Source organism: Lepisosteus oculatus, chromosome 20 (assembly GCF_040954835.1).
Source record: "Lepisosteus oculatus isolate fLepOcu1 chromosome 20, fLepOcu1.hap2, whole genome shotgun sequence".
Lineage (NCBI taxonomy): Eukaryota > Metazoa > Chordata > Actinopteri > Semionotiformes > Lepisosteidae > Lepisosteus > Lepisosteus oculatus.
This window is the reverse complement of record NC_090715.1, coordinates 14,521,449-14,535,109: the sequence shown is the minus strand read 5'-3', so window position 1 is coordinate 14,535,109 and position 13,661 is coordinate 14,521,449. Positions and strand designations below refer to the sequence as shown.

The 13,661-nt window shown below is 37.6% G+C and overlaps 1 protein-coding gene across 1 annotated transcript in view; it reads left to right on the top strand.

The window, feature by feature from the left end:
• Nucleotides 1-13,661, top strand: part of cdh13 (cadherin 13, H-cadherin (heart)) — a 415,446-nt gene that overhangs the window by 395,935 nt on the left and 5,850 nt on the right. Inside the window, exon 13 of the mRNA XM_015368155.2 lies at nt 2,896-3,114. Coding sequence (XP_015223641.1) covers nt 2,896-3,114 — 219 coding nt within the window. The remainder of the gene's footprint in view (nt 1-2,895; nt 3,115-13,661) is intronic.

The following is a 13,661-nucleotide window of genomic DNA, read 5'->3' as shown; positions in this document are numbered from 1 at the left end:
TGGAAAGTGTAATGTAACACAATATGGCAAGGCATAAAAACATGAACTAACACATGATTCAGGTCTACTGTGCAGCATCATTCCTGTTTGACTGTATGTTGCTGGGCTCATACAGGAGATGCTTTAGAGAGGACTGGAGGCATATCGTCAGCACTGCTTGCAGAAGATTTTACACATCAAATATGAGGACAGGTGCTCTCTCCCAAGCAGGAACACGCATTAAAACTGTTATCATCCACCAGTAGCTCTGCTGGGTTGGTCATGTCCTCCAGGTGTCAGACTAAGGCTCCCAAAGAAGGTTCTCTTCTCCCAACTTAACCAAGGCAATTGCACCAAAGGAGGCCAGAAGAACCATTTGAAAGATGTGGTAAAGGCAAACATGAAGAAATGCAACACCGATATCCAGTCCCTGGGAGATGATGGCTTTTGTCTGAACCAGTTGGAGGAAGAATATTTTGCAAGGAGTCCAGCGCTTTGAGGACCAAAGATGTCAGAAGTAAGAAATAAAGCGAGAACACCAAAGAGAGCTCACCGTGTTCTTGCCCTCCACATTTTGTTTACTTTGTGAAATCGTTCCAGTAGTTCGTGTCTTGTACTTTGTAAGAATAGGGATATCTGTAGTGAGGGTCGCAGCAGCCTTGAAGGACACATACTGTACTGCAAAGGTGAGACAGCACACTGCATTGTTTCCCAGTCCATCTCAAGCCCACAGGCCCACACTCGTCGCAGGATCAGTAATATTTCATGATCATCATAGCTTGCAAGCTGCTTGCGCTGACCTGCACAACAAGAAATTAAGAGAATAATAGTAATGCATAGATCAGGACTGAATTTGACTTTTTAAAAATTATTTTAAACTTGATCTGGGATATCAGACTGCTGCCCCCCCCCGGAACTACATATTGGATCAAGAGGAATATATGAGCATTAAAATTAATTCCACAATTTACAGATTGATTTGATTAAAATGGTGGGTATAACAGTGGTTCAAATCCAGTCAGAAATGGATGCAATTTAAAAGAGCCTCCGTGTTTGTGTAGTCTTAACACTTCTAGAGCACATCTGTTCAGACTGCTTTACAATTCATATTGGGGACTCTTCAGAAAGGCATCTTTGCAGATTTGAAGGCATAAAGTTACACTCTTTAGGGCCCTCTCCTGGGAAAAGCAGAGATTTAGAGATTTAAGCATCTGAAATAAAGCATCTTTTAAGGATTGTGGTTCAACAAAATAGTAGCTATTAGTTTGTCTGTCACTTCAATACACTGTATATTTTACAAGGACAGCTTTTGAATGTGCTTTTACAAGTACAGCTTCTAGTTGTAAACAGGGTGAATCTTCTACACAGCACGGTCAGACTCCCCTCATTCACCCTTTATAGAACATGATTCATAATCCGACCCACTTCATATGAAATTCTCATCCAGACAATTCTCGTAGGGCAAACTTCTTCTCTGTCTGACTTATGGAGTTTGTTTTTTACATTATATACTGAAAGGTCTTAAAAACATCCTATTAGTATTGGAACCAATAATACTGTGTGTGTTCCATCTTAATTCCCCACAGTATAATTTTTTACATATGCTTTAAAAGGATTTGTCCTAGCTGCTTTACTGGGTGCTATTAAAAAGCTGTTTTGTCCCTGTCTTATTAAGTGCCTTAAATTGCTTGTCCTGAATTGGGCTATATTAATTCCTGTTATCTTTATATGGTCTAATCCTATGCTTTTAAACTCATTCCAGTGCTCTTTGCTTGCATCATTTCCATGTAATAAGAGCATCATGGGACTGTTTAAAAAAAAATCATTTCTCTTCTGTCTTTAACATGAAATGAACCAGCTTTGCTGAAGTATTTTGGAACTGTAGGGCCATGGGGACAGGCAGTAAAACATTCTATTACCAGATTTCATCAGACTGTGACCAAACTCACACAACTCTGAAATGGACTTAGTGCCATACCCGGAGAGATCAACATGCACACTATAGTTTGCAATACCCGCTTTGCTAATCACACATCATGAGAATATGAAAGACAAAGGTATTATACAACAAATTGGAAAATTTGGAGAAAATCACCAAATGAAGATTTTCACAACAGCTATATTAATATGCTTTTGTTACGAAGTTTTGCAGCATAGTGCTGTGCATTCTAAAACTATTTGCACATGCAATATCTCTAGCTGGCCCTGCATCAGTTGCTGTGAATTTCTGTGATTTTCAAATATTTTTTCTACTCTACTGCAATCACATTGACTTTGTACTTTTGAGATGATGCAAGGGGATACGTAGAGTCAATAGTGAATCATTAATGATTTGTTTAATATCCGACTTGCACTACAGTACATCCATATTCACGTGCATAATGTATTACAATACACAGTTTCGGAAACATTGTAGAAACAGATTTATTTCTGAAACAAAATAAATAATGCACACGTTCTTAACAATGTCCTTTCCTTCTCTGTCTATTTCACAAGAAATGTCTTTGACTTTCTTAGGACAGAACCTATTATATCTGACCAGCTATGCAGCACAGAAAATAGTGTACTAATTGTTGTTTACATGTTCTGAAAATGGTTGGAGATGCCAGATTTTTTAATAAGGCACTAGCCGATTTTGCATTATAAAGTTTTTGGCTTTATTTCCAGAATACCTTTTGAAGTCACTTTAAGAACAGAAGGATAAATGTAGAACCTCTAACAACAGAGAAATGATCCCTATGGTCTTGTCATGGTGCTGAAGAAGTTTATAAGGTTAAAGATATGAAGTGGTGTCTCTGAAGTGATTGGTGCGTGCTTTTTCCGAAGACAAGTGGGTCCTTCATGACAGTCTCCCATGAGATGAAAACAAACACAGGCTACAGTACTCTCTTTTAATCGGTCTGCTCTTACCCCCAGGTACCCACTCTCAGGTCAGCCTCCTGCACAACCTGAAAAGAGCCAACTACAACTTGCCCCTCATCGTGACAGACTCCGGCAAGCCGCCCCTGTTCAACAGCACAGAAATCAAAGTGCAAGTGTGTACCTGCAAGAAGAACAAGATGGACTGCAGCAGCGCTGGCACCCTGCACATCAGTGTGGCCCTAGTCCTCTGCTTTTCCTTCTTCGCCTTGTTCTGTGAGTTTTCATTCCTTATTTTTACATGCTTGCAGGCAGACATTAAGATGTCAAAATCAGTCGTGTGAAAGTCATGTGGTTGCCGGAAGCCATCATTGCTCCAGTGGAAGACTTTTTTTCTGGGTCTTTCAGGCCAAAGTATCACACAACACGTGTTAAGTGATTTACTGAGGGACACTCACCTTTATCTGAGCTGGAAACCTCATAGCTTTTCTGTACCAGCACAAGTTATGGGAAAAGCCAGAAATAGTGAGGTCTCTAACTGATTGACATGATTTGCTTTTTTTACATTTAACTTTTAAACTTTGATGTTTGTGCTACATTGTCTCACAGATGGCATTACTGCAAACCCCCTGTATCCAGATTGTGAGTAGATTTTCAGAACCCATGAACCAAAGTGATATTCCTTGGGTGTCAGTTACAAAAGCCAAATTCCGACTTTGGTCAGGATGTGGATTTTAAATTAACCGTATTCTTAACTTTTTTTTTTTAGAAAATATACGTTGCTCTGTGCTCATACCATACCATACTGTAAATGACCAGACAACTTCATAAAATATGTTTTACTATCAATCAGATAAGTATTATGAGACATTTTTTATGACAAATATGCTTTTATAAATATCTACCTCTGCTACACAGGTGAAAACGTGTCTTTTTTGTAGTTTGTGAAGTTTCCCATTGAGGCTAAAGAACTGCCTTGGAAACACAGTTCAGATTCCCATCACTATTTTTAGATCTACTTCCGGTTTTGTGATTCCTTGAGAACAGTGTACTGTAGATCATCTTGTTCAATTTACCCTCATTTTAGTAAGGTCACTAGTTAACAAGTAATAAAATTGGATTACTAAGTGTTACCTTGCACTGTAGTTAATCATATGGTTCACAGTGGCTGTAGATCATGGTTACAGAATAGTAATTGAGAGATCATGGCATACACCCAATTCCTTGTCTCTGCATGTAGATAGTATTTATTGATGGATGTGGCAGAATTTGTAGAAATAGGCTAAATCACTTCATATCATTTGAGATGTTTCAGCACAAGAGATTACCCTGCTGAACCAAGAAAAAGAGACTATAAGCAGCAGCTGAAACACTGCACAAGCTTCTTTACTTAGCTCTTAACCATTTTTTAACAGCTGTTATGAAGTGATTTTAATTTGCTTTTTATCAGCTGTGGATGATATTTTATATATGTTGTGTGGTTTTTTGAGATAAGAGCACAGAACGCAGATATGTGATAAGGTGGCAATGTAAGGATTAAATTGTTTTATTAAGAGATTTTCATACATTTTCTTTAAAACCTTTAAATAATACTGATGGAACAGCTTAGGTGAGATTTTGTGTTCCTGGTTTTATTAGGTGCTGTTGGTTTTATGAGGCACTATTGTTCCAAAGACCTTGCAAAAACTGTTCATATAATAATAATTATCAAACTTTTATCCAAAATGACCACACAAACCAGGGCCCAAAGTGACCCGCTGTACAAAAGCATGAACAGCTGCTACAGAGTATCTTTCTCAGAATAACACACAGTGAGTGAGCAGAATCATGCACTTGAAATGGGCACCTCCTAGTAATAAGTCTTTCACCTTAACCACCTACCTTAAATCAATCTATGTGTAAATGCAACTAATTCTCTGCTCTTTTTAAAGCAGCTTTGCAGATCAAAAGCTTGAATTACCAGACCTACGCTATACATCCTAAGGTCATGGTGGTAATGAATTGCAAAGACTGATTAAACGCAGAATGCAGGAGCAACTTACATCCCGTTTTTTTTTAATTCAAAAAGGAGGAGTGCTTTTAGCTACAAAGCCCAGATCCTTTATCCTCTTTGCAAGATCAACCAGGCTCATCACGGCAGGCAGGCAACGAGAGAGCCTGAGACAATCCTTTCTTGCAATCCTTTTCATCTCGCTGTGCTGAGAGTCAATCTTGAGCAGAAAAGGAGGGCCACAAAAGGTCTTTTTACCACAAGGAGCATTGCAGGTCTCAGAAGGAAATGAGTTCTGTCAGGGCAGAGCTGAGTGCTGCTGGAAAGGCTGCCGGCAGATCTGATTTAAATTCCCTTATTGGGAGGCTGACCTCAGGCCTGTAGATGGGAAAGTGGGGGAAAGGGGGAAGCACGCATGGCAGGGCTGAGCGGGCGCGCGCCCACGCTGCCACCGAGAAGCCAGAGGCGTGAGAGATGAGGGGCCGTTCCCTCTCGAAATGCACGTCCTTGTCTGTGTTTGTGAGGCTGTTCATCTCCGCCGTCTTCCATTCATATCAAGTGTATCAAGTGTTTCTCTTTCTTGCTTTGTTTATTTTTAAAGATAACAGGCAGCTGCTGTGGCAGTGTCACCCTCCTATCACTCGGGTTTTTGGTATATTTTGTATTTGTCAGACGGTGATGCCAACAGCTCTGTATCTGTTACTGGTTATAATAATTCACATTGTCTGCTATACAATAAACTACCACAGTATGTAACAGAATGCTAGTTTTCACTTGGCATTGAAACAGACACTTGTCAACAGTAAAAAGGGTAAATAATTACGTGCCAAGAATCTTAGAAAGATTTTGATGACTTTCTACTCATTTTGGTCGTCTGTAAGAATAGTGTCTCATCATTGTGCCTCAGTTTCTTGCATAAAGAAATCATAAAGAATTCAGTCCTCGGACTCAAAATCCTGAATCATGCATGTCCTGATTTTCATTGTCTTGGGGCTTTTTTCTGCTTCTGTTGTTGGAAAGTAGGAAGAGTGCTATTGTAAAATAATATCACCTCGTGTTGTTTTGTAGCTGTCCAAATCAAAGTAATTCTCAGTATGAAAAATGACACACTGCTTTGAAAATGAAAACCCATAGGAATATGGGGCGATTGTGCAAACTGTCCACAGCAGGTTCCCTCTATCTGGAAACTATCTCAAACCCGGGATCCAAGTTCTGTGAGGCAACAGTGGGAACAGCTGTGCCACTATGTCATAGGTTTAGAAATTGTGGTTTAGAGAGAAAAGTGCCACTTATTGGTTCAACAACGACAGTAATAATGTGTCACTGAGTAGTAAAATTACCCTCAAAATGCCTTAAAGGTGTGCTTACATTCCTGGTGAGACTGTCAGCCTTCCACTGCTCCACCAGCTGGTTTCGATACAGCAACGGTCAACACTGTACTCTCCATGACATCTCCTCATGCATTATCTTCCTTCGGGTCTGTAAATCTGCAACCAGCGGCAAAACTCCACTGGTCTCTCTATTGCCACTTCATAAATTACCTGGTCCACAGAAGAAGTCCTCTGAGTGCCAGTGTTACTCCTAAACGGCTTCATTTATTAATGATCTTCATTCAAGATTGTTGTATTGCAGACAAAGTGCGACAGTCAGTGCCGATATGTGGGATTATTTTTTTTTGTAATTTCTCGCATGGTCCCATGTGGTAAATCTAAACTTCAGAATACATTTCCTGAAACACATTTCCTTGCTGGGTTTTGTAGTTCCCCTTGCGCATAATTTTGTCAGTTGTATCTAAACTCAAATAGTGCGCACCTGGCATTTCCAAAAATACACTTGACTACTATTCAGAATTTTGTTATCCCAAGGAAAATTTCTGCTCAATCCATAAACGCACTTTATGAAATGTAAACCTTATGTACTGTACGTGCTCAATGGATTATTACTGTAAATATGAGATTGCTGTTTCAATTGTGTGTTTGTTTTCCGTGACAGACTAAAATAGAAGTTTGAAGATTATACTATACAAGAATAAAAAATTACTCACTGTCTGTAGCTGAACTCCATGATACGTATTACACTGTATTGTAATCTAAACCACACAGCACTTCACTTGGATGTAAAGGAGCATCACCAGAACAAGATGTTTGTGAAATCTGAGGCACTGTTATGTTTCATTGCTTGTAAAGTATAGTCTGACTTCTTTAATGCAGAACACACTGCTGAAAATGAAAAGCAAACCCAACATAGATGATTGTTAAATGTTTGCTATTAGTAACATAATGATCTGCGAAGTACTTCTAAGTCATTTTCTTTTATGAAAAGTAAAGCAAACAGATTTTATTCACAAGTCTTTAGTCTTTGTAATATGTCTTTTATCCTGTTAGAATAGTTCAACCTGATTTATTCAAGGTCTGTTAATATTTAGTCACACTGTAGTGACACTTTGAATGCCAGCTAAAGTTTGTACACCAGATGAAGCACAGGGTTAATTAGAGACTTAATGCTGGACTGAGTTCATCTGTTTTGACTTTTAAGAGGAATTGATTTATTCATTCTGAGGTAAATTGCAAACCTGTCTTCCACTCAGCAAGCATAGTGAGAGACAGAAAGAAGCAACTGTAAAAAAGAAACCCAGTACCACCTTGAGCCAGTCCATACTCCCATTAAAAATGATAATTCCCTGCAATAAAACTATTTCAGCCTCTGAATTTGATGACTTAACAGAGAAGTGAAAGGTTACAAAAACATTTTTACAACTTTTCTTCAAAACTCCAGATCTGCTTATTAGAATAACACAGAAATTAAGGCAATGTGTCAGAAAATTATAACTGAATCTAACCAAATACAATTATATTAAGCTGTAGAGGTGTACTGTATATCTTGTACAGTTTGTGCTCTTGAGTATGACTCTGAGAGATTACAGCAGAGCAAGGTTTTCCACATACTGTGGTACAAACAGTAAGGGCATTAGAATTTCAAGGATTTTAGTAAAGATATATAACAGTATACATCTCTGTCTTACTCACCACAGTACAGCTGGGGTTTTTTGCTTTAGTTGTATCAATTCATGTGAATGCCCACTGCCATTTTTATAGACCATAGTTGGAAAGAGAAAAACACAGCTGCATAAATTTCAAGCCAATTACGAGTCTGAAGGTATCAGTTACAGTGTAATTAGATAATCACATGTACTGGTACATATTACAGTTTCCCATAGAGATGAAAAACTCCCACACATACACATAACGGTTTAATGCATTTTTTTTATTATGCACACCCATTCTAAAGGCAGAACATCCTTTTTGAAAAGCCATTTTCCACTGTTCCATTGATTTTACTAACATTTACCCATCATTCCATTCTATACTGAGCCACTAGGAACCACTGAGATTTACAGTCAATCAGGAAATCAGTCTACCCTAATTACAGCTTGCCTTCTTCTTCAACGTAAATTTTAGTTGTTTCCCATTTGTTACCTTTAAAACTTTTAAATAATCTTTTAATCCTATACTATCTTACTTTAAACTAAGTTAGAATGAGATAACAATTGTGTGTGCACTATACTGTATATAAACTTTTTCCTTGTATTGTGATTAATTAAAATTGTAAAGACCATTTAATTAGATAATTAAAGACTTCTGTAACTCATATTAATGTATTAGATGAAACACAATGAAGTTAACACATGCGCAAAACCTCCTTTTAATGCCTAAAATAGGGCTGTGTTGATAATGACCAAGATGATATAGAGACAGGGCTTGCTCTGTCTTCTGCTGTTAGCATGCTGATTCATATCACAGCAGACACACCAGTCAGTCATGATTCATTGATATCAATACCATGTACTGTACTGTACATGGTCACAATCCACCTTCATCACAGCATTTTAGTTTCACCCTGGATACCTGGTCTCTCTTGTTGTGCAAGACAGTCCACAGTCAGAGCCACAGGATTAATTACTTATATCTTTGTGCAAGCTCCCGTATTGTGCCTCAGTAAAATGTAGAAGCATTATTTTTACACTGCAGAACACGAGCCTAGGAAACTCAAAGAAGGATGTTGCTTATTTTACAGTATGTATTTAATGACACAGGGCATTTAAGGGACTCTGAGGGCAAATGCTGTTTTACTGTATATTGCAATGCACCAAAACAGGGGCTCCAGACAGTCTTTTTCCATTATCAAGAGGGTTATACTTCCTTCTGATGAACTTAGTACTACAAATGAGCTATTGAAAGTCTCATAAGAATTCAGGGAAAAAAAGGTTTATTGTAATTAAGGTTTACCAAGTGTATAAATCTGAGCGGTATACATTACCAACCTAAGTACAAATTAGATAAAAGGAATGCTGGTAATATATATGCAGAATCCAAATGGTTTATGAGCTGCACTTCTTGAAGATAAAGAGCACCTTGCCTTTTTTTTCAATTTCTCAGTAAATTAAACCTGCCGGAGTAGGAAAAAAGGCAATTCACAATGATAATTCTTACAAGTGGGAATAAATTAAATCTTGTTTGAATTTGTGAAGGTGTTTCGGGGCAAAGGAATGCAAATGTATGCAAATCCCCCCGAGATTTTTGTGTTTTCTCTTTGTTTGGGATTATGTTTTAGGATTTCTTCATGAAATGAAGAATTATATTGGATTTTGTGTCAAAGATGACAATGGAAGCAGTGCTAGGATGGCATTGCTAGGAACAGGCTGACATTTTATCCAGATCTACAGTAGCAGTCTCTCAAAGCTCCTCTGGCCCTAACAAAGCCATTTTTGTCACTAGTTTGGGGATTAGAATCAGATGTTGCTTTGTTTAAAGCCTCAGCTCACACAGCAACAATATAGTGAGAATGGGGATGGGCAGCACGTCTGACACACCTATCCGCCAGTCATTTATTCTTTAACACACTGTAGCCTCCACAGTGCAGTACAGGTGGGTCAGTACTCACTGGAAATGCACTACTGTACATCCCTCACTGATATCACTGCAAGCCTCCAAGCACTCCAGAAGTCACAGGATGGTGTTTAGACCCCAGCCTTGCCTCTATCCTGAAATTTAGTTCTCTGCCAATTGGGAACCTTCACTAGGAGAATCTCTGTGCAGAAGACAAGATGTCCAACAAGCTCAAATTGTACTGCTGTAGTTATGCTGTAGATACTACTGTACGTAACTCTTCTATTTTGAAACAATCAATTACCTGCTGTGTCCCTATTTTATTTAGACCTGCACGTTACTAATTTCCTTCAAGGAAGATTAATCTTACAAGTGGGGGTAATGCAGTGGTCAGGATTAAGCCCACTAGCGGGTGATTCTCTAAATCCCTTTTAAGCGAAAATCTGTGGAAGCAGTATCCATTAGCAACAGAAAACGGCTTAACAACTGTTGCGCTGTGAACTTGCAGAGTTTGTCTGCAGAGATGGATGCTTGCTACTGCATGTTGTTCTGTGAAAAAAGAAGTCAGCACTCCAAGAACTGTGTCCATGATTATGGAAAACAAGAAAAGGACGTTCCTTGAAGAAAATAAAACACTGGAAAACACAGTATTTCAAGGAAAATGAAAATAATTCCCTAAACAAACATGTTGAAAGAATCAAAACTTGGTATGTGAGATTGTGGCCTAAGAGCACAGATCTTTTTCAGTAGCAGTGGACATTCGACAAGATGCAAGTGGAAACGTTTCTAGACAAATAAAACTTTAACATTTTTATTTAACATTTGCAAGTAAATCGGGTTTCATTGAGAAGATAAGATAAAAACTAGATTCCTCAATTTAAATAAAACAGAAACTGAATGTGTACTCAAGATGTAGCATACAACTTTCAAGTACCCCAGGAATACTTATTGGGGGCATTAGATATTAGCAAAACATAACCACCCCTTACATTAAAATGTCTGTCAGTATCAGAGCATACAAAAATGTTTTTTCAACAGTATTTCTGTACAAAAAACTGAGTTCCCTCTTCGGTAAAGATAGGCATTTTTTAATCTAATTCAGTCAGTTACAGGACTTGGCTGGTTTGAAAAGGGAAATCGATAGACTTGTCTTACTCAATGTGCCTCATTCTGAAACTCCTAAACTCCGCTACCTTTACTGGTTTTTCATGTAACACTGTATTTGTATTTATTTGTATTTGTATTTGTATCCATGAGTCTGATATTTGAATGACCCTCTCATAAGAATCTTGGTAGTTTGCTATACATTTTCTTTCACTCTTCTGATGTTATTTTGACTTGAGTAGTCTAGGTCTCTGGCAGTCATTCACTTTAATTATAAAGTATCAAAATTATGCTGACTGGCTATTTGAGTTCCTCTTGGATAAAAAATATATAGAGTGAGCAGCACTGGCACAATAAATTTGAAAGAGAAAAAATAATTCTTGTCAAACTTTCTTTTTCATTCCAACGAATAAAAAGGAGAGATTGCTTACCTTCTGTCAGTGGCAGAAACTGAAAATCACAGATCTGGAAAATGGAAAAGGAAACAGAGTGAGTTATTGTGTTTGTTCAAAGTCCAGATGTAAGGCTTCAGAATCTATTTTGCAAAATCATTGTAAACATAATTAGATCAAACAACATTTATCACAGCCCTTACAAAAAGGCATCAGTCTATTCTGCTACTGGCTTCATTGGCTCATTGAGTAGGGCCTGTGTGTGTGTTATAGATTCTGTTGTTCTTGTGGTTTTATCTCTCTGTTTGCTTTAGTTTATCGATTTTAAAAGGGAAGGCAATTAGTTTTTCTCCCCATTTTCATATCATACACCTGATATATGGATTGAGGACATGAAATGCTCAGAAGCATTCCCTCTCTCATGCATAACCTAAAAAAAGCATTTTAGTCAGGTTTATAATATACCTTTCTCTAAAGAGGTTTTGATATCTTTTTGGGGTTAGCTCAACTCTTCCTTCAAAATCACTTAACTTTACATAAAAAGGAGGCTGGAAAATCGATGCATCCACCTTTTAAATATTCATCTACCTAAGTTTTCTCTCTCTCTATCGTTCCTAGATTCCGAGTTTGCTCTCAAATGATTTCAGAATGTCTCCCAAAATTACGGTTTGCATTCTTCAAAACGGCTTCATAATTTAATTTGAAAAGCCAGAGCAGAAGAGTGCGTATAGAATGGTAAACCAAAAACAGATTCCAAACATGATCACTGGAAGATTAACTGCCTTTGACCTCTTGCAAATGAATATTTCAGTGCATTTTAATGGAGTTAGAGCTGCCTGCAGTGAAACACAAACATGTTTAATTTGGGTCACTGTTATTTTTTTTCTTCAGATGGGGTCATGGGGGTCACATTTGCAGGGGGTCTGTCAAGCTCAGATCATTCTTACTGCTGTGGCAAATGACTGTACAAAACTGTTACTTTTTAAAGGCAGACAATTACATGCATCAGACTGCTATTCTCAATATGCTTTTTCTACTTCTTCACCAGGCATAGCAGACAGATTTAAGTGAAAAACTGTAATCATTAGTTACTACACTTGTTGGCTTCTTAATCGTACTGCTTAATAAATGACTTGTGGGTTAGGCAAAGTACAGTACAAGTGTTGGCCTTAAAAGTCTTTGTGTTGAGCACTGTGCATTATGCACATTTCACCAATGGTACATCACCAAAAGGGTCAGGATACATGCAAAGCTTCCTTGCATACAGTTTCCTTATCTTCCTTCATCCCTCTACAGATATGGGCCGACATGGCCTTGCCAAAAAGACAAGATATGTTCCTTAATTGCCTTCATTAGAAAACCGCACATTGCTCATATTCATTGAAGATTTATATGTAGAGTCCAGGCAGGAATTTACATTCGTTGCGATTGTGAGTATTCCAGGATGTGCTGGTTGGAGTGACAGAGTAGCTTCTGCTCTGTCGGTTGATGCAAAGTGTTGCCTCTTCAAAGCATCATGGGATTGCTGTGCATGAAACAAGAGCCAAGCCTGAATGTAGCTCTGAATTCAAGCTGTCTGTGGGTTGTATTAGTGAGAAAATACAAGAAACATGTGGCTTATAATTATAAGTCTCAACAATACTATATTTCCATCTTAACTCTAGCGCTAATAACATCCTTCATATTACCTACAGCTGACAAAATGCTTACTGTGAAGAGGGACAAATGGCATACAATTACGTGAATCAACAAAATGTATTTAAGTGCTGTCATCTGAAATTCACGGATAGGAGAGAGCTTTTTAGCACAGATTGTTTTAAAAGTAATTTTACCTACACATTTGCATTATACTGTATGTAGCAACTTTTAAAGTGGTTGAAGGTAAGTAATGGAAGGTAAGTAATTGATCTATAATTATCATTAATTCATTACATTTCCATTGAAATTTTCTTTTGCTGTTTTTATCTAAATTATCCCTTTACAATGTTTGAAGCCAAATCATATTTAAAACGAGAAGTTGTTAGAATGTGTTAATATTCACTTTTTCATTACTAATCAGTGATAATGAACTTTATTAATGATGTACAAGTGATATCATTACACTTTTACAAATGTGAAGTTCCTGATCAACTTCCTTATGAGCAAATTGCAGCATTTAATTGATCCCATATTCTTCCTTTTTATAAAAATACTGCATAATCATTGACTACAATATCAGGAACCAAACTCTCAACCATAATTAGCAAATATATTAATGCAGAGGCACAACCTAATTATGATTGTTCCCAAACAAATTCTCATTATTGCTGATTGAAAGAAATGTGCAGACTCAAAATATTAAAAAATGCAGTACATGTCATCATCCAATTAGCAGGTTTTAATATGTTGTTTCCACTTCGTGTTAACCATTGACTTCGAATATGTTAAAAGAGAAAAACTGAGAACAACAGT